Raw genomic sequence first — 19,068 nt, 5'->3', positions numbered from 1 at the left:
CAGCAAAAAACCCACCCAAATGCAATCGCCAAATTGCTCAGCCGCGCGTCGTCGTCATTATTGTAACAAGTGATTATTACCCCTGGCCGCTGCCTTGCTGAATTATCACCATCTTTCCATCCAAGTAAACATCAACAATTTGTGTTCCGTCGCTGGACAGATCAACAACTGACTCCTCTTTCACCAATACCTACTCATCCAAGCAATCGCAGCCTGTTTGATTCATGACTCGGCGTCGGTCGTCGTCGTCGGAGGTTCTTGCCTACTTCGATGCAACGCGGTCGTGGAGGTCCCACGCGCGGTCAGTTCGCGCCCTGCCGTCAGTTCTTTGTGTTCCGCCGAACGAGTTAGATCGTCTTGCGTTCTTTGGAAAAGAGGTTGAAAAATCTCGCCACTGACTCGCCGCGTCGTTTCGTTCGCGAACTGTGGCCGTCTTTATCAGAATCAATCGACGATTCGAACTCATTGTCTGATAGTGGCGTTGGCACCGACTGGCTGGGATTTGAACAAAACAGCTGACGGAACCGTTTCATTTGTTCACTGGACGTCGGTCAGAGTGGACGTGTAGCGCGCGCGAATCCGGTCCTGAACTGGGGTACAACCGTGTGAAAGAAGTGTCCGTTGGGAAGATGATATAGTGCTGACCTGCAGTGTCTCTTTGTGCGTGTCGAAGTGAAATACTAGAGTGATTCACCGGAAAGTACTTGCAGTGGACAACACTCTGCCCGTGGCTAGAAGAAGCGAGATCCAAGTGAGCGATGGACATTTTGCAGCAGGAAGTGCGGGGCATAGCCCTGACGACGCTGAGTGGGGCCACCCTGGTGGCGAGTAGCCCCGCCGGCAACACCACCACCGTTGATCAGCACGCGCCGGTGTACAACGCGACGACGGTTCCGTTGAACCGGAAGGACTCGCGGAACATGGAGCAAGCGCTGAGGAACAATAGCAGTAACCACGTAGTGCACAACAACAACAACAACAATACGGCGCACTACCAGTCGCACAATGATATTGAGGCGCACCACGTGCGGCCGTTCCAGAACCTGCCACCGTGCGAACCGGTGGACATACAGTTCAAGGATGTGTCGTACTGTGTGAGCATGGGATTTAGGAAAGGTTAGTTTGGCGGTGAAGATTGATCGAGCGAGCGGGTGCAATCGTTGTGGGAAATCTTGCACAAATAGTTTACAAATTCTGGGGAAGTTCTAGTGTGAAACAGAATAAGTTCAGTGTTTGGTGCTATGACTTGTCTGAGTTGTGATTGATGGGGTTTTCAGTATAAAACTGCTGCGATAATGAAAATAACAACAGTTTTTCAACCTATCGTATAACTTTCTGTCGTAGTTATTATGAGTTCTGAGGAAGAAGCTGGTTTTTGAAAAAAATAGTTATTTAAATATTTAAAACTCCGATTTTTTATGAAGCTGATATTTTTTCCAACATTTTTGGAAATTTTCAAATCGATCTGATTTAATAGTGAACATCATTTTGATTGATTTTTTGATTCATATGTCTAAAAAAATAATCTATGATTTTTAAAACAACTATTCCAATTTCTTTCAAAGCATTATTATTTATGTTGTTTATACTGCTGTTTTTTTTATTAAGCATTGTAGACATTTTTGAAGCAATGTCCCTAAAACCTATTAAATAAACAAGATAGTGGAATTTTATGACATTGTTTCATAATAAAAAAAGAGTTGTTAATTGTTTTAAGCACTCTAAGATCGGAATTTAATTTTTTTATAGCAGTGCCAACCTGTTTTTTTCAACACCCGATTTTGGCAAACAAAATCCTGATTTTGGCAACATTCAAATAATTTTGATATTCTTGATATCCTAAAGCTTTCAGAGGATAATATTGATTAATGTTAATTTAAAACTAATGAATTTGAATGATAAACTATCTTAGGGCCATTCACTAATGACGTAACACTTTAAAAAATACTTTTTCTAAGAAAATTTGAAATTTTTTTGAATTCGAAACAGCTATATCGTAAAACAATAATAAATTATAACCGGAAATCACAGTGTGATATTTGAGGTTTGATATTTGAGAAAACTGTATTTATGGATGATCCCTTATACCCTTCCCATCATTCTAGAGAGTTTACTTCTTAGAATACAATTTAAATGATTACCCAATTTTTTCAACATCGGTGTCTTGGTTACATAAAAATAACCCCATGTTGCCAAAAATGGGATGGAACTAAATTTGTTTTGAATGACATTGTGTGTATACTTTTTCTATGACCAAAGAAGTCATGTTGCACAACTAGTTCGTCCATACAAGTTTTCATACAATTATGGCAGCTTGTCTGAACAAAAAGGGAATTTAAATATTTCAAAATCTGTTATTTGAGGATGGATTTTTGATTTCCGATTTGGTGTCTTTAGTAATATTGTAGTCAAAAGTCGTTCAAAACTTATCAAGCAGTGCTGCCATTTAAAAAATTATAATTCTGAAAATAAAATATATTTTCTTAAATAAATCGAAAAAAAAAATACAAATATTTTGAGTATTAGAATATTTCCAATTGAAAAATACTTTACATATATTTTGATATCTTGCACCTTTTTTGATTTAAATCCTCTAAAATTAGTTTTTTTGTTGATAACTTGACATTTTTTACCATTATAAAATAGGACGAAGCCATTTTTAAAAATATGTTTTTTTTTCGAAAGGATCAGAAAATGTCCTATAAGTTAGCTTTAAATAAATTTTAAATTAATTTTTCTTTTAATTTTTTTATTAATCGATATTTTGTCACTTTGGTTCAATTATTAGGGCAGATTCAGATTCAGCGGGCAAAATAACATGGAAAAACAAATAAATAAAACACAATTTTCCAGCTTCGTTAGGGTGGTCCCACACCCTTGTCTCGTGAAAATTAGATATTTTCAAATGAAGGTATCTTGAGTTTAAAAAAAACGTCTCTGAGATTTTTTCAGCGTTTGTAGTGCTAAATCTCCTCTTTCGAATGCATTCTGGCGCTCAAAATTTGATTGATTTGCATCTTTTTTGCCTTAAAATGGCTGTAGCTTTTTAACCTTAAGTAAAAATTGACTTGTCAAAAAATGAAAATGTTTGTTTTTTTAGAGCGGTAAAAGTTCCCCTAACGTTGCTCTTCTCTTAAACTTTACTCTGAAATGCTACGTTCAACAAACTGATTTTTGAAGGTTTGCTTAGCTGCGTTTTCTAAATTTGGTCGTAGAAAGCGTAGATTACGAGATAAAATTTGGGTGTATTCGACAAAGTTGCTTGGATTGGAAAACCCAACAACTTTCTAGAAGACAAAGAATAATCCAACAATATTCCTGAAAATTTAGATTTTGAAAATCACGCTAAGCGTGAACCATCCTAATTTTCAACCAATCCAAAATGTACTCCTTTCTATTTGCAACAACTGAACTGGTGGTCTGAAGACACCAATGCTCTTAAACATCACCATTTTTCGGGAAATCCATTTCCACTTAATTTTGCGATCTAGACCAACTCAAATTTAATAATTTCAATAAATGACACATTGCATAACGAAAAATTTACATTTAATTACAATAATTTTCAAAATGTCGAACTGTGGATCAATTTAAATTTGATTCGAGGTTTCACCACAAAATTATATTCTACATTTTGTTTTACTTTTACAACTTTCAATAATGTTTTTCTACAAAATTAGCTAAAAATAGATTATATTTAGGGTTGTTTTATAAAATTTAAAAAAATAGACTTCTAAACAAATAACTAAATTTCCGATAATCTGAAACCCATAATAGAAAAAAAATTAAGATATCTCGAGTTGAATGAAAAAAGTCTCTGAGATTTTTTAGCGTTTGTAGTGCTACATCTCCTCTTTTGAATGCGAAATAGTACTTAAAATTTGGCTTGCGCTTTTTCCAAATTGACTTGTTAAAAAATGAATATAACTTAATAGGTCCTATAAGCTCTTGTGTTTCATTTGTTTCTATGACCTTTTAAAATAAAACTCTAGATATGTTTGTTGTTTAGAGCTCTTAACCCAGAAATGCTACGTTCAAAAACTTATTTTTGAAGGTTTATTAGATGCTTTATCTAAATTTGGTTGTAGGAGGCGTAAATTACGAGATAGAATTGTGATGTCTTCGACAAAGTTGCTTGGATTGGCAAACCCAACAATTTTATAGAGGACAAAAAAAAATCAAAAAATATTCCTGAAAAGTTAAATCTTCAAAATCAGGCTAATCGAGAACGAAACTAATTTTCATCCACTCTAAAACATCACAATTTTTTTGGAAAATCCATTTCCAACTTAATGGAAACTCGACCACTGTGCAATGGTTGGTGAATTCAACTCAACTTGAATTTTAAAAAATTAAATGATCCGACGCATTGTGCAAAATTAACATTTATTAACAATGACTTTCGAAGTGTTAAACTGAACAATAAATTAAAATTTGATTACATTTTGAATTTTGTTTTGCTTTTACAATTTTTAAGAATCTTTTTCTAGGTTGTTTTATATAATTACAAAAATAGACTTCTAAACAAATAACTAAATTTCCGATAATCTGAAATCCATCATCGATAATACTTCACTAATCAAGCAATTTAGTCAACTCGTCTCGCACCAGTTTCCGCATATCGCACACTCTCAACCCATTAGCAATGCCGATCGTGTCGCATGTTTAAGTAGTCATTTTATGAATCGAATTAGTTTTGTTTTGTTTCCTTCGCTACCACCCATGCGAGAACCGGCTTTAGTCAGACCAGCGCCTCCTTTGTTTACATTCTCTTTCTTCGCGACAAACCGATCGACCGGCCGGCAGTTGAGACCAGACCAGTTGTGCAAATTGAATCGTTTTCTAGGATTGTTTTCGTCTGAATGCTTTGGGTACCAAGTATGGTAATTGAGGGGAATAAATTTAGAATTTCATGCGCCGGTTTGCGTGGACTTTGGATTTGATCGATGGAACAACTTCGATCGCCGCAATGTCAACAAGTTACCCTGCGTCTCCACCACCTTGCCCTATAAACTTAATGCTGGCAACAACTTTTCCCATAACCGGTTAAGAACTGTTATAATTCACACCTTCCCTAGTTGGCGTTGGTGGATCGTCGATTAAGCTCAGTCAGTCAGTCGAGCAGTCGATCAGTGCTCGATTACGAGCGAGAAGACTTTAAAAGGTAATGAAATCATCTTCTAGTCTACCGGCGGAACCGATCAGACCTGTAACACGATCCCCACGATCGGCTGTAAATCTTCATTTATGGCGACACGCTCCCAGGTGATGATGATGAGGTCGTTTACAATTCTTTGAAATTTTGAACTCTTATTTCTTAATTTAAAAAAAAAATACAAAAGATTTTTCAAATACTTAATTCAAATTAACAAAATAAAAAAATAAAAAAAAAAAAATTAAATCTGAAAAATTGCGATTTTCCTAAGAACTATCCACGATTCTCGTGCCCTTTCGTCTCGCATAGCAAAACTCGTGTCATTCCGCACGAATTAATTATATAACCGGTATCTGTACAGACAAACGAACTGTTGAACTGTAAAGAACGTCACACCGTGCTGGGGAGTTCCGTTTGACCGGTTTACATTGAGATCAACACAGCTTCAGCTCAGCAGTTCTGGTTGTTGTGATGCTGCGAGGTTCAAGCGCACCTTGAAGCGCATGACCACGGCGCGCCAATCAGGCACGATCAACTTCCGGACAGCGACCGTTCCGTATGTATTAATAATTTTTGTTTGTTTCGACTTTGAACCGCACAAATCACGAATTCCACAAGGCTGTGTCATGTTTCAACCGCACTTTCTTTGTGTTGTTGTTCTGTCTGAGAGTGTCTGGATTTCGAACAAAGATCCTCATTATCACGAGTCGAACAAATTAGTCAGAGCTTCGACACGACAGAGTCGAAGAAGTGTTCGTCTCATGCTCGCTCGACCGAGTTGTTTCAGGTCCGCAAGTGGAGTGAATGGGGTGAATGGCACGCGTTGGACGGAATCAGCAGAAAAAAGGAAGTGTTCTGCCTTGGTGCAGTCGGCGCGCAGTCGACTTAGCGAATGATCGACAACAGACGAACAGGCTGGGCTGGTTTAGCTGGTGTGCTGGTGTGGAAAACCGTGACAGAAAACAGGGCGCGCGCTGAATTCAGCGAAATTCTAGACTTCCGATTTGCGGCGGGTTCTAGGTTGATTTGTGTAAGGGAATAACTTTAACTTTTTTATTGGTTGAAAAGCTGACCCAGCAATTTTACATATCACTTATTGTTGGTTATTGCTTCTTTTTTTTGTCGTAAAAAATAAAACGCAATAATAACATATCGGACATAACATGATTCCTATAGTTTTAGTTTTTATAGCCACTTGTGTGCAAGATAGAACTAAAAACTATTTTCAAAATATCTATTCTAATCTTTAACTTTAGTGCAGCTTTTCGAAATCATCCTGGGGAAGTTGGATCGATCACTCACAACATCCTTCTTTTGAAAAGTCAGATCATATGCATAAAGTTAACTCAATCGACTGCTCAAAAACTCATATTTCAAAATTATGATTGAATATCAAAAGCCATTTAGATAAAAAAAATTTTTAAAAAACATTTTTTTAAGTTTATGTTCCTCGACTCTAGCCAAAGTTGAGTAAACGAAAAAAAAAAAAAACAAATGTTGAGTTTCAAAATTACAATGAAAAACTGTTTTAAAATGTGTTATACTTCCGAACAGTTGACTTATAACACCGACTAACAAAATTTCTGCGCAGGCTCATCTCAAAAATAATCTATAAGTTAAAAAAATTAATTCTTTTAGCACTATTGCACATCGTGATTTAAAAACGAATCTAAATATTTTAAAATTGCACGAAAATACATTTTAAATAGTTTTCGGTTGATTGCAGCTCTATTTCCATCGACATTTTGCCCCCTGATTTTTGAGCCATTGTTTAAGTTGAGGGCCTGATTTCTGCTTTAAATTCACTTAATAACTAAACCAGACACGAAACGGCGTGTTTTCTGGGCAACCTTAAGGTGAAGAAATAGTAATCGCTACTTTTAAATACGTCTTATAGTGCAAAATGTTTCATCGAGAAATTTACATGTTAAGTTTTTTTTTGTTTTAAAATCCTTCATCATTTATTGGTTACTTGTCAAATGATGTGTTTATTGTGTCATTTACTCATCAAAATGGGCGAAATAAGACAAGAAGTTATAACCGAATTTTTGAACATGTGGGATTTATTCTGAGATTAAAATCATAAAACCGTATTAAAATATATTTTTAAAAGAATAAAAAGATATATTTTTTGTGTAAAAATATCACCTATGTGCTCTGATTTTAGCTTGGAATTTCATGATAAAGTGATTTGGAAACATATAATCCAATGAGAAAATTCGTTTGAAAATCAGCAACTCGAATTTGATTAACTTAACTTGAATTCCTTCGGATAATTGAACTTCGGATAAGGCTGGTACAAATTTTATTTAAAGTTGTTGTCTCCCCTTTAAAATTGGCCCGAAAAATGAGGGGGCAAAAAAAAAATCAAAAAACTTAAAAATTTCAATGGAAATTTAAGTGCAATCTCCTGAAATCAATTTAAAGTGCATTCCCCTGCGTTTAGAATAATTTTTAACATGTTTGGTCTGATTTGAAAATCTTTTTAATTTTTGAAAATTGTCAATGTTCATTTTCGCAAAAAGTTTTTTTTTGCTGAAATTTTTGTTTTCGTCAAATCTTAAATTTTTTTGAAAACTAATGATTGCAAAACAACTGAACTAGTGTAATATGCATTTTATAACACTTTTTTCATGCAAATACTGAAACTATTTCATTATTAATATTTTTTTAAAGTTTTTTGCCCCCCCCCCCCTCGACCCTGGCCAGAGCCAAGGGACAAAAACTTTGAAAAATATTTGCATCGGCCTAATCAGACTTCAGATAATCGAAATTTGGATAGTTTAACTTTAGAAAACTGAAAATTCGAATGATTGAGGCTTTGGATAATCTAGTTTGGACAGTATTTTTTGTAGAGGTCCAAAATAGTCCAAGATTGTGATTATCTTCAAACGTTATTTTTGAATTTCAAATTTGATGATTGAAAGATCAGAAAATTTTACACCAGCTTCGTTTTTTTTTTTACATTGGAAATGCATTGCATTGCATTGAAAATTTAGTAGAATTTGGTAAATAACATAAAAAAAAACTCTATTTTCACGTTTTTTCGTTTTTTTATGTTTCTTTGACAAGAGCTTAGTTCCATAAAAATGGTACGTAAATACATATTCAAAACCAGTATTTTGAGAAAAGATTTCTGATTTTTTTGTGTCTTCAGCAAAGTTGAAATTACAGTTAATAAAACATTACGAATTTAGAAATAAAACACATAATATTGGCTTGATTTATTTTGTGTTTTTTTTTTGTGTTCCCAAAAACATTTTTTTTACAGACGACTTTCTGGCTGTCGATATTGAAGGGACCGTCGAGAAAAAAAATCAAAGCTAGCATACTTTGAAAGGACTGAAAATCAAATTGACGAATGGACCATTGATTGATATTGATATCGAGAAGATCGACAGCCAGAGAGTCGACTGTAATTTGTTTCATATAGTTTTGAAACATAACAACATTTTATCTATAGAAAAGACTCATTGAAAAACTGTGTATTTGAAACTGAATAATAAAAAGTGCTTCGATTTGGCTCAAAGTTGGACTGGGGGTTAGCGTGGTTCAGGGCCCCTTGGAAATGCAAAAATGTCAGCAAACCCGCTGCATTGTTTATAAAATCATTGTTTGTTGTCCACAGAAGCTCCCCTGAAATTTTCAGCAAATTTGGTTCAGGTTTCGTCACAGCTCTTTAGCATTTAAGTTTGCATGGGAATTGCATGGGGAATCTGCAATTTTATCATTTTCCAACAGCAAAAAATCTTCTATTGAACCAAAAATCCTGAAACCTCACATATATATCAAAAATAATATGGGGAACAATTTTCTAGAACACCCCAGGTTGATCTAAGCCGAACTGACTTAGTTATAAGTGGATTAAGTGAAGGTGTCGAAGTTGTATTTTCCAAAGGGCCTCTTTCGCTAAATTTTCACCAGAAGGCTCACTTTGATCGATGGCAAATCGTTTGACAACTTGTTTGTTGTTAATGTCAGAAGAAAAAGCTGGAATGGCGGTTTCAACTTCGGTGGAACAATTGAATAATTTTTCTTCCGTCTTTTCAGGTTTAATTTGAAGATGAGCTTTTGTCCAGCGCTGTGCATGATTTGGACTCGATCTGGAATCAAGGATTTTCTCCAGCAAATTGCTTAAGGCTTCTGTTTAGTGTGGGAGTTGATGGATTTCGTGGTGGTTAAAAGCTCAACCGACGTTCGCACTCCGGCAATGTACGTGCCGCCAGAGGAGCTCCGACTACACTCTGCCGCTTCCACCTTCTGGGAGGGGGAAAGCTAGGGGAGATTGATTTGTGGCTTTTAGTTGCACCTGCAATCTTCGTCACCGGTACAGCGTTTTAGTGCCGAATATTCTTGAGGGACGGCCAACAGGCGTTACATCTTCTTTTAAACCGGGCATGCCTAGAAGGGGGGCCTGCTTAGCGATGAAGGCCAGCAGACTGAGGGTTGTCGTCCTTTACGGTTATGGCGCGGGGGAGGTCATTATCAGACGTAATCAGATGCCGCACAGGACTTATACTGACTGAGCTGACCAATCCAGATGCACGCACCCTTACGGAATCACCTTTCATCGGTAACGGGCGTGAACTGTCCACTCGAACCCCTGGATAACATAGATTGACTAGATTTAGGATACTTTTGTGGGTAATCGCCGTGTGCCGGATCTGGTCTCATCCCTGTTGGTCTGGATTCACCCCGGTGACATTTTGCGAGACAGAATTTGTCTGATCACACCTTCCGTTGGAAGGGAAATTGAATGTCAGTCCTGGCCTAATCCAGCATCTTGGTCGTAAGATCAGTCCAGGTGTAGGAGTCCTTGGGAAACAAATCTGCCTCGGTAGCGTCGCTGGTCGGCAGTTGGATCCACAATCCAAACGTCCTTCCTACGGTCATCCGTGCTCAAGGTTGCCTACTGTTCCAATGGTGAACAAGCTGACCGCCAGAGTTTGACCAGAGTGAAGCCACGCGAAGCAGTGGTAGGGTTTTAGTCCTGAGGGTGTCGAAGGGCTACTCCCGTACACGGTGAATAAAAGAGCTGATCTGGGGAATATCGATTACCCACAAAAGTATCCTAAATCTAGTCAATCTATGTTATCCAGGGGTTCGAGTGGACAGTTCACGCCCGTTACCGATGAAAGGTGATTCCGTAAGGGTGCGTGCATCTGGATTGGTCAGCTCAGTCAGTATAAGTCCTGTGCGGCATCTGATTACGTCTGATAATGACCTCCCCCCGCGCCATAACCGTAAAGGACGACAACCCTCAGTCTGCTGGCCTTCATCGCTAAGCAGGCCCCCCTTCTAGGCATGCCCGGTTTAAAAGAAGATGTAACGCCTGTTGGCCGTCCCTCAAGAATATTCGGCACTAAAACGCTGTACCGGTGACGAAGATTGCAGGTGCAACTAAAAGCCACAAATCAATCTCCCCTAGCTTTCCCCCCCCTCCCAGAAGGTGGAAGCGGCAGAGTGTAGTCGGAGCTCCTCTGGCGGCACGTACATTGCCGGAGTGCGAACGTCGGTTGAGCTTTTAACCACCACGAAATCCATCAACTCCCACACTAAACAGAAGCCTTAAGCAATTTGCTGGAGAAAATCCTTGATTCCAGATCGAGTCCAAATCATGCACAGCGCTGGACAAAAGCTCATCTTCAAATTAAACCTGAAAAGACGGAAGAAAAATTATTCAATTGTTCCACCGAAGTTGAAACCGCCATTCCAGCTTTTTTCTTCTGACATTAACAACAAACAAGTTGTCAAACGATTTGCCATCGATCAAAGTGAGCCTTCTGGTGAAAATTTAGCGAAAGAGGCCCTTTGGAAAATACAACTTCGACACCTTCACTTAATCCACTTATAACTAAGTCAGTTCGGCTTAGATCAACCTGGGGTGTTCTAGAAAATTGTTCCCCATATTATTTTTGATATATATGTGAGGTTTCAGGATTTTGGTTCAATAGAAGATTTTTGCTGTTAGAAAATGATAAAATTGCAGATTCCCATGCAATTCCCATGCAAACTTAAATGCTAAAGAGCTGTGACGAAACCTGAACCAAATTTGCTGAAAATTTCAGGGGAGCTTCTGTGGACAACAAACAATGATTTTATCAACAATGCAGCGGGTTTGCTGACATTTTTGCATTTCCAAGGGGCCCTGAACCACGCTACTGGGGGTACTGTGACTCAAATAATTAGACTCTAACATTTTAACCATTTAAAAACGCAAAAAAAAACATTTTTAACAAAATATATAATTATCGCCGTTTTAGAGAAAAAGGTTTTTTTCCGTTTTCGTCATTTTTCCGTGTATTTATTAAAAAAAAATCCGAAGGCCTCGGAAAAATTTCACTTAGGATAATAGAAACTTCTGATAAGGCTGGTATAAATTTGATTTAAAGTTTTTATCACCCTTCCTTCAAAGTTGGCCCGTAAAATCAGGGGGGAAAAAATATTTTTTCAAAAAACTTCAAAATTGCAATGGAAATTTAAGTGCAATTCCCCTGCGTTTAAAATCATGTTTAGCATGATTGGATTGATTCAAACATCTTTTGAATTTAAAAAAAATCGCAAATATCGCAAAAAGTTTTTTTTCGCTAATTTTGTTTGGTTTTGTCAAATCTTACTTTTTTGAAAACTAATGATTACAAAACAACTGAACTAGTGTAAAATGCATTTTAAAACACTTTTTGCATTCAAATGTTGAGACTTTGGCTTGTTATTTAAATTTTTATATTTTTTTATTTTTAATAATGTGGTCGCAAAATTCGAATTTGATGTAAAAAGTAAGAACAAGAAAAAAATACCAAAAATTTTTTTTGTTCATGATTCAATTAACCGAAGTCCCATACAAACCTTCGGATCATCGAACTTCGAATAATCGAAACTTCGGATAATCGAGGCTTCGCATAATCGAGTCTGGACTGTATTTCGGCATCTTGTTGAAGAACTTGTCCCATTTTTTGATAATTTTAAGTAAAATTTCCTGATAAAAACATTTTCAGACAAAGGCTTTTTAGTCCAGAAACCATCGATACGACTTTTTAAAATTTCATCTGACTCTTCCTAAACTCCAAACTATTTTTCCAAGAGAGCTAAAATCGGTTATAATGGCGCAAAGCTATGATTTTTTTTTTAAATGCGGTGTTTGCGGAAATCGACGAACATTATAATTTTTGGGACCACCCTGAAAAGGCGATCTTTGAAAATCTGATATTTAGTTGCTGAAGTTAAGTCTGACAAAGGAAAATAAATTTAGATTTTCTAATAAATTTTGAATGAAAATAATCATCATTATCTAATCTAATCTAATCTAATCAGACCCTAGCGCAGCCAATCTTTCGAAGGGATCCTGGAGAGTGCCTTAGGTTAGATGACGCCTAGCACTCTTCTTGTCATTTATTAACATTTGTAGTGCGCCATTGCATTGAAATGCATTGAAACATCACAAGCGTTAAAGCGGCCAGGCCTACTGCGTAAAGCCGTATCGCAGAGATGACTCTTAATTGGGTTGAGTTTGAGCACTGAGTGTTCGAACAACAACACAATTCTGAATCGACAGGGGAGGAAGAAGCGTGGGGACACACCACCATACGCTCCGTGATTTTTTGGTTGTATTCGTTGGGAGCACCATGCTAAGAAGGTTTGGTACTCCGGGACCCTCTGGGATGGGACATTGTATTTCCACGAATGCCCTGGACTCTATTTGCCGTGGTTATAGCGCCACAACTCGCTCTAATGAAAATAATCATCATTATTGAAGCAGAAACCAAAAAGATTTCATTGTATTTTTCCCCAATTTCAAGCACGTCTGTTCATAGCTTTATGAATGAAATATATACTTTTAAATTGTGTTGAAATGAAACCATATGGAGTAACTAAAGTAACAATATTATAAATCATTTCTCATCGCAATTATTCTGCAATGAACTGCTAATCTTTCCGATAAAGACAAGCAGCAAAGCGAGACACCCATTTCAATCAATTAAACCCATGCACTTTGATTGTAAACACATTGTTGTTCTTCACGACTCCCCAGCCCTGGACTCAATCATATCGCACTTCATTTTCCACGCGTCGTTGGAATTAATGAAGAGTGCAGCAAATCAACCATTCAATTTTATAGTTCAACTCGCTATAGATGATTGACGATGCACTGGTGTCGTCGAGCTCGAGGTGTTAATTATTTGAGCGTGATTGCATTTAATAATTACGTTTGTAAGGGAGAAATTTATAATTGAAACTCAATGCCAGATGTGAACCTTTCAGGAAACTTTAACTGGATTAAGATAACTTAAGTCAGCTGAGCTTATCGAACGCGACTAAACGATAAGAAATCTCAAGAATTGCGAGCGACCTTTAGCATCGCGTCATCGCTCTTGTCGAACCACATCGATGTCGCTACCAAGTGGCGATAACATAATTCACAGCTTGGTCTCTTATCTTAGTTAGGTTTGATAAGACGTCGATTTGGCAAAGTTGCTCCCCCTTACGTGATTGGTTTTCGGGATGGATAATGCGTCACATCAATTGTGTTTCGAGGTTTGGGTATTTCCAATGTTAATTCAAGGTTTCGCGACTTAAATTGGTGGAATTTTGAACCCAACTACGATTTCCTGATGTTTTCGACTTGACGAATCAAAACAACTTCGAAACTAATCAGGCCCAACCCCCTTTGGATTATTATTAGCACTTGAGTTTCTCACTATCAACTGTTGGACGACACGATGTCCAAAGTTCGTCGGTTCCGGGTTTGCCAGCGTCGCACATCTGTTTACCAATCTAATCAGAATTTGTAAACTATTTGTTTGTCTCACCTCGATCGCGGCGTCATTACATCACGGGTTGATAGCTAATAGTGGACTTTAACTCTTTGCCACCCCGGAACCACAGGTCAGAAGGAGATTCTTCACAAAGTGAACGGGAAATTTCCGGGATCACAGTTGATCGCGATCATGGGTCCTTCGGGGGCGGGCAAGAGTACCCTGCTGGACGTGCTGTCCGGCTATCGGAGGACCGGCGTCGAGGGTGCGGTGTACGTGAACGGACGCATTCGCAACCTGAACAGCTTCCGGCGGATGACCTGCTACATTACGCAGCAGGATCAGCTGCAGACGCTGCTGACGGTGCTGGAGAACATGAGGATCGCGGCGGACTTGAAGCTTGGCGCGGAGATCTCCAAGCACGAGAAGGAGTCCATCATTGAGGACATCCTGACGGTGTTGGGACTGTACGAGCACCAGTATACGATCACTAGTCGACTGTCTGGGGGTCAGAAGAAGCGGTTGTCGATCGCGCTCGAGCTGATCAACAACCCCACGATCATGTTCCTGGACGAACCTACCACGTAAGTGATCGCGGATCTAAAACTTGAAACGATCACTGATTTCAATTTTGTCTCGTTACAGCGGTCTGGACAGCTACTCCTGCAACCAGGTGGTTGACCTGCTCAAGCAGCTAGCCAAACAGGGTCGCACGATCATCGCCACGATCCACCAACCGTCGGCGAAGCTGTTCCAGGAGTTTGACCAGGTGTACGTACTGTCAAGTGGGGAGTGCATGTACCAGGGATGTACGAACAGCTTGGTGCCGTTCCTGCAGTCCGTCGACATGCCCTGCCCGGTGTACCACAATCCGGCAGATTACGGTGAGTTAAAAGACAAAAAAGACAAAAAAGACAAAAAAGACAAAAAAGACAAAAAAGATAAAAAGACAAAAAAGATAAAAAACACAAAAAAGACAAAAAAGATAAAAAAGATAAAAAAGACAAAAAAGACAAAAAAGACAAAAAAGACAAAAAAGACAAAAAAGACAAAAAAGACAAAAAGACAAAAAGACAAAAAGACAAAAAGACAAAAAGACAAAAAGACAAAAAGACAAAAAGACAAAAAGACAAAAAGACAAAAAGACAAAAAGACAAAAAGACAAAAAGACAAAAAGACAAAAAGACAAAAAGACAAAAAGACAAAAAGACAAAAAAGAAAAAAAAAAAAAAAGACAAAAAGACAAAAAGACAAAAAGAAAAACAAAAAGACAAAAAAAGACAAAAAGACAAAAAGACAAAAAGACAAAAAGACAAAAAAAGACAAAAAAACAAAAAAGACAAAAAGACAAAAAGACGAAAAAGACAAAAAGACAAAAAGACAAAAAGACAAAAAGACAAAAAGACAAAAAGACAAAAAGACAAAAATACAAAAAGACAAAAAGACAAAAAGACAAAAAGACAAAAAGACAAAAAGACAAAAAAGACAAAAAAGACAAAAAAGACAAAAAAGACAAAAAAGACAAAAAAGACAAAAAAGACAAAAAAGACAAAAAAGACAAAAAAGACAAAAAAGACAAAAAAGACAAAAAAGACAAAAAATCCAAAGTAATAACGACGTGTTCTTTCCAGTGATCGAGCTGGCCTGCGGCGAGCACGGCATGGAGAAGATCCAAACCATGGTGATGGAGATGGGCAACGGCGAGAGTACGGACTGGTTCGGCGACAAGCGGAAGGTGCTCAAGCTGGAGCAGCTGCGCAAAAAGTACCCGCTGAAGAAGATCATCGAGCAGAACGACAACCTGCACGCGACCTCGCAGTGGCACCAGCTCGAGGTGCTGATCAAGCGGGGCATCATCAAGGGGAAACGGGACGCCACGTTGACACATTTGCGGATCGGCGTCAACATCTCGATCGCGGCCATGCTGGGCTTTCTGTTTATTGATGCCGGTAACGAGGGATCGCGTGTGCTGGACAACTACAATCTGCTGTTCTCGATCCTGATGCACCACATGATGGCCACGATGATGCTGACGGTGCTGACCTGTAAGTGATCGCGGCTTTGGGATCACCTGAAGATCACTGATCGAGAGTTCTCTTTTTTTCAGTCCCCACCGAAATGGGCGTCCTCCTGAAGGAACACTTTAACCGATGGTACTCGCTGAAAAGTTACTACATCTCCGTCAACCTGATCGATCTACCTCTTTCGGTAAGTTACGCTGCGCGATCGCGTACAAACCCAATCTAATCGAGGATCATCCTATTTCTAGTTATTCTGCTGCCTCCTGTTCACGTGCATCATCTACTTCATGAGCGGCCAACCGATGGAGCTGTTCCGGTTCGGAATGTTCTTCACAATTAGTTTCCTAATTGTGCTGATCGCGCAAAGCATCGGACTCACGATCGGAGCCTGGTTCAACGTTGTGGTAAGTCGCTCACGTCACAACGCACGAGGTTCAGCAGCCGTTGACCCCAGGGGGGCGGTTTACTATTACAACTCTTTATAGTTTGACAAGCACTGTCTATCACGATCGTCAAACTGATCATCGATCATTTGTAGTTGGTAACGGCCGCTAATCAAAATCTCATCTTATCGCCATTACTTCCCACTTTCTCATGCGTCATCGAAATTTTCCGCCTCCATTTGCAGAATGGAACCTTCCTCGGTCCCGTGCTGTCTATCCCGATGATGATGTTTGCCGGCTTTGGCGTGACGCTCCGCGATCTGCCGAGCTACCTCAAGTGGGGCTCGCACATCTCGTACCTCCGGTACGGGCTCGAGGGCTTCGTGAACGCGATCTACGGCGAGAACCGGGCCACGATGGACTGCGAGCTGAAGCCGTACTGCCACTATCGGTGAGGATCGCGGAAAATCCAACTCACGATCGTTTTCTAACCTCCAAATTGATCCTTTAGGTACCCGGCCAAGTTCCTGTCGGAGATCTCGATGGAGGGCGATCAGTTCTGGAAGGACGTGTACGCGCTCTCGATCACGTTCGTGCTTGTGCGGATTCTGTGCTACCTGGCGCTCCGGTGGAAGGTGATTGCGGTGCGGTAGATCATTCCAATTCTAGTGAAATTGTTGCACAAACTAGGAAAAAAGACACATTCTGTAGGGATAGAAAAGCGTGCGCGTGATAGTGATAGGTTTATTTTGTGCCAAAATGCGTGACCAACAAAGAGGAAGAAGAGGAAAGTGAAACGAAAGTGACCAAACAAAGTGATTCACGTGTATTGTGTAAATACCATTAAACCGATTGTTATCCATCCTAGCGTTTAGTAGGATATTTTTACTAATGATATTTATTCGTGTAAGCAAATTGAACGACGACGTGTTCCATTCCGGATATTACCATGTAACACTAGAGTGAAGATATCTTTATTTTATGAAATAAATGCTTTTAAATTCCTTAATTTGTGTGTATTTCAGTGTTTAATGCATATTTTTGACTTTCACAGATCCCCAAGATTCCATTTAAATTCTGAGATTTTCAGCAAAACCATAAAAATCCCATGTAATGTTGTCACCAGTCATATTATAATAAAATTGTAAAGTAGTTCCTATCAGATCGTGCTACCTTGACACACATATCCACACCGCACCCCATTTCTAGTCAGTGGTCAAGAATGCAGTCTAATGTTTACATTATTGATTATAACTCGGGACTCCGGAAACCAGGTTTTTTTTAATGTTAATTGTCAAACCTAACCCTCTACTGCCCAATTTTTTTTCCTTGTGCAGGAGGACATTTTGAGCAACTTTTGAACTACAAAAAATTTACATCACTTGTTTCAATTTAAGCATTTAGTTTTTTCATGTTTTACAGTCACTTTTTAATTTTTTTTCTGGTTTTCACATTTTCTTCTATATAACGATACCATTTCCATTTGAATAGTAGAAAAATGCGTAGAGGCATAGTCTGGGACAATACAAAAATTACTGCATACTTGTTTTTACAAAATATATAGGAAATTTTAGTGAAAAACACCGCCAAAGCTGATCCCAGAAAAAATGACATTGTAAATGAATTGGCAAAGTCACATAAAACAAGTGAAACTTCTAACCCTTAAATTTCATGAGAAGAACTAATGCTATTGCTTTTTAAACATCAAAAATTCGTTGAAAATGTTTTTTTTGCGATTTTTTAGATCGAATTCAAGATGGTGGATAAAATAGCGTTGATGTATTACATTTGGTAGTTAGATTGGCAGCCAGCCATCAAAATTCGACTAAAATATGGCTGAATTTAATGTAAAAAATGAGAAGATTAAAAAAAAACTATTGTTGGATCATGATTCGATTTTCCAAAGTCCCATACAATACATTAAAAAAATCTAACTTCGGATAATCTGGCTTTGAAAAATCGAGTCTGAACAGCAACATGTAAACATCCCAAAAATTAGTGTTTCCGTTTTTTCTTCATCACATTTTTTTAAACAAAAATATAGAGTGTTGAACATTTTATTTTACTTTACTTTAAAATCACTTTTAGCATGTTTGGGTTGATTTAAATGTCTTTTGAATTTTTGAAAATTTTCGATGTTTATAGTATCGCAAAAAGTTTTTTTACCTATTTATGTTTTCGTCAAATCTTTTTTTGAAAACTAATGATTGAATAACGACTGAACTAGTGTAAAATGCATTTTAAAAAACTTTTTGCATTCAAATATTGAGACTATGGCTTGTTATTTCAATTTTTATATTTTTTAATTTCTTTGCCAGAGCTGAGGGACACAAACTATAAAAAATATTTGCATCGGCGGAATAGGCATCGAACTGTAAAAAAATACCGAATTATCTATCACATTGATCACACAAAATTCGACCGCAACGGAATATTTCCAGAAAATTTACCGCGGATCTACCAAAACATTACGGCTTATATTCTTAGGATTTTTTCTCGCAAAGTTATTAGCTTCCAGAAATGCCAATTTTTACACAACCATCTTCCAGGCCTCTCAACCAGGCAAGTACACAATCTCGTCAAGAACCGTCTCTCCTCCTGATAATCTCCCGGTTTCCAGAATTTTGACGCTAACGGCGGCCAACGCAGAGCTCGAACCATCCTACAGTTCAGCTACCAACCTCATCCACGAAACCATGTCGTCACATCGAGCTGACGGCGCCGAGACCTCGAGACGTACGCCCCCACATTTTCAT

At 38.2% G+C, this 19,068-nt stretch overlaps 1 protein-coding gene across 1 annotated transcript; it reads left to right on the top strand.

Annotated features, from left to right (window-relative positions):
• Positions 1–318: 318 nt before the first annotated feature.
• On the top strand, positions 319–17,087 carry LOC6053250 (ATP-binding cassette sub-family G member 4). The gene is made up of 8 exons (XM_038255048.1): positions 319–1,116; positions 14,039–14,492; positions 14,554–14,792; positions 15,540–15,953; positions 16,016–16,116; positions 16,178–16,333; positions 16,558–16,763; positions 16,824–17,087. The coding sequence occupies exons 1-8, from the start codon at positions 759–761 to the stop codon at positions 16,963–16,965; spliced, it is 2,070 nt and encodes a 689-aa protein (XP_038110976.1). The 5' UTR covers positions 319–758; the 3' UTR covers positions 16,966–17,087.
• The last annotated feature ends 1,981 nt before the right edge of the window (positions 17,088–19,068 follow it).

Source organism: Culex quinquefasciatus, chromosome 2, assembly GCF_015732765.1.
Source record: "Culex quinquefasciatus strain JHB chromosome 2, VPISU_Cqui_1.0_pri_paternal, whole genome shotgun sequence".
Taxonomy (NCBI): Eukaryota; Metazoa; Arthropoda; class Insecta; order Diptera; family Culicidae; genus Culex; species Culex quinquefasciatus.
This window is presented reverse-complemented; position numbering and strand designations above follow the sequence as displayed.

Excerpts from the sequence above, each read along its gene's own strand:
- LOC6053250 (XM_038255048.1), top strand. The coding sequence starts at position 759 with ATGGACATTTTGCAGCAGGAAGTGCGGGGCATAGCCCTGACGACGCTG. Across the intron at positions 14,493-14,553 it reads TTCCTGGACGAACCTACCAC|CGGTCTGGACAGCTACTCCT; the intron begins GTAAGTGATCGC and ends GTCTCGTTACAG. Across the intron at positions 16,117-16,177 it reads TGATCGATCTACCTCTTTCG|TTATTCTGCTGCCTCCTGTT; the intron begins GTAAGTTACGCT and ends TCCTATTTCTAG.